The 904-nt window shown below is 38.5% G+C and overlaps 1 protein-coding gene across 1 annotated transcript in view; it reads right to left on the reverse strand.

The window, feature by feature from the left end:
• Nucleotides 1–904, reverse strand: part of TBC1D2B (TBC1 domain family, member 2B) — an 81,330-nt gene that overhangs the window by 45,866 nt on the left and 34,560 nt on the right. Inside the window, exon 4 of the mRNA XM_011982687.1 lies at nucleotides 616–779. Within this exon, the coding sequence (XP_011838077.1) occupies nucleotides 616–779 (164 nt within the window). The remainder of the gene's footprint in view (nucleotides 1–615; nucleotides 780–904) is intronic.

The following is a 904-nucleotide window of genomic DNA, read 5'->3' on the forward strand; positions in this document are numbered from 1 at the left end:
CAGGATGGTCTCGATATCCTAACCTCGTGATCCGCCCACCTCAGCCTCCCAAAGTGCTGGGATTATGGGGAGCCACCATGCCTGGCCGGTTATAATTTTTTTAAAAGAGTCATTATCTCTTAGAGATACATACTAAAGCATTTGCAGATGCAATGGATTAATGCCTACAATAATAATCCAGCTGACAGTGGGTGCAGGGAGGAGCAAGAGCTTAGAGACAGAGAAGGAAGAAGAGAGACCATAGTTCACGTTGTAGAAGCTGGATGATGGGTACACCAGAATTCATGAGATTATATTATCTTCTTTTGTGTACATTTCAAATGTCTATAAAGTTTTTTAAAATCAATATTTCCATAAAGAGGATCATGACTTCCAAGTGTGCTATCTTCCCCAAAAAATTGAGCCATTGGACTAGACAGTCATTTATTTCTTATAACATTTATTAAATAACTTTTTAAGCCTTTATGTTTTAAGTCCAATAAAGAGAATGCAAGCCCCCATTGGTCTTGGTCCTTATGCTTCTCAAAATACCTGCTAATAAAGTGTCTCCCACATCACTGGTGGTTAACAGATAGCAGTACAGAGAATGACAGACAACAGGAAGTACGCTGATACCTTTGTTTCCTTCAGGGGTAAGCTTCTTCTTTTCTTCCTGTACTACGGACTCCTCTAGGTCCTTAGGGGTTGGGTCTAAAAGTTCCCACTCTTCATTGGTATAAAATACAGTCCTCCGACCATCATTATGTCCTCTCCCAGGACGGAAAGAAGACATCGAATTTCTATTGGGAAAAACAATATGTGTTATTAACAAAAACAAAAGTAAAACAAAATGTAACCGCACATATATAGGATTGGCAAAAATTAAGATATCTGATGATATCAAATGTTGGTGAGGATAGAAAAA

The sequence above is a fragment of the Mandrillus leucophaeus genome, unplaced genomic scaffold (genome assembly GCF_000951045.1).
Source record: "Mandrillus leucophaeus isolate KB7577 unplaced genomic scaffold, Mleu.le_1.0 Scaffold241, whole genome shotgun sequence".
NCBI lineage: Eukaryota > Metazoa > Chordata > Mammalia > Primates > Cercopithecidae > Mandrillus > Mandrillus leucophaeus.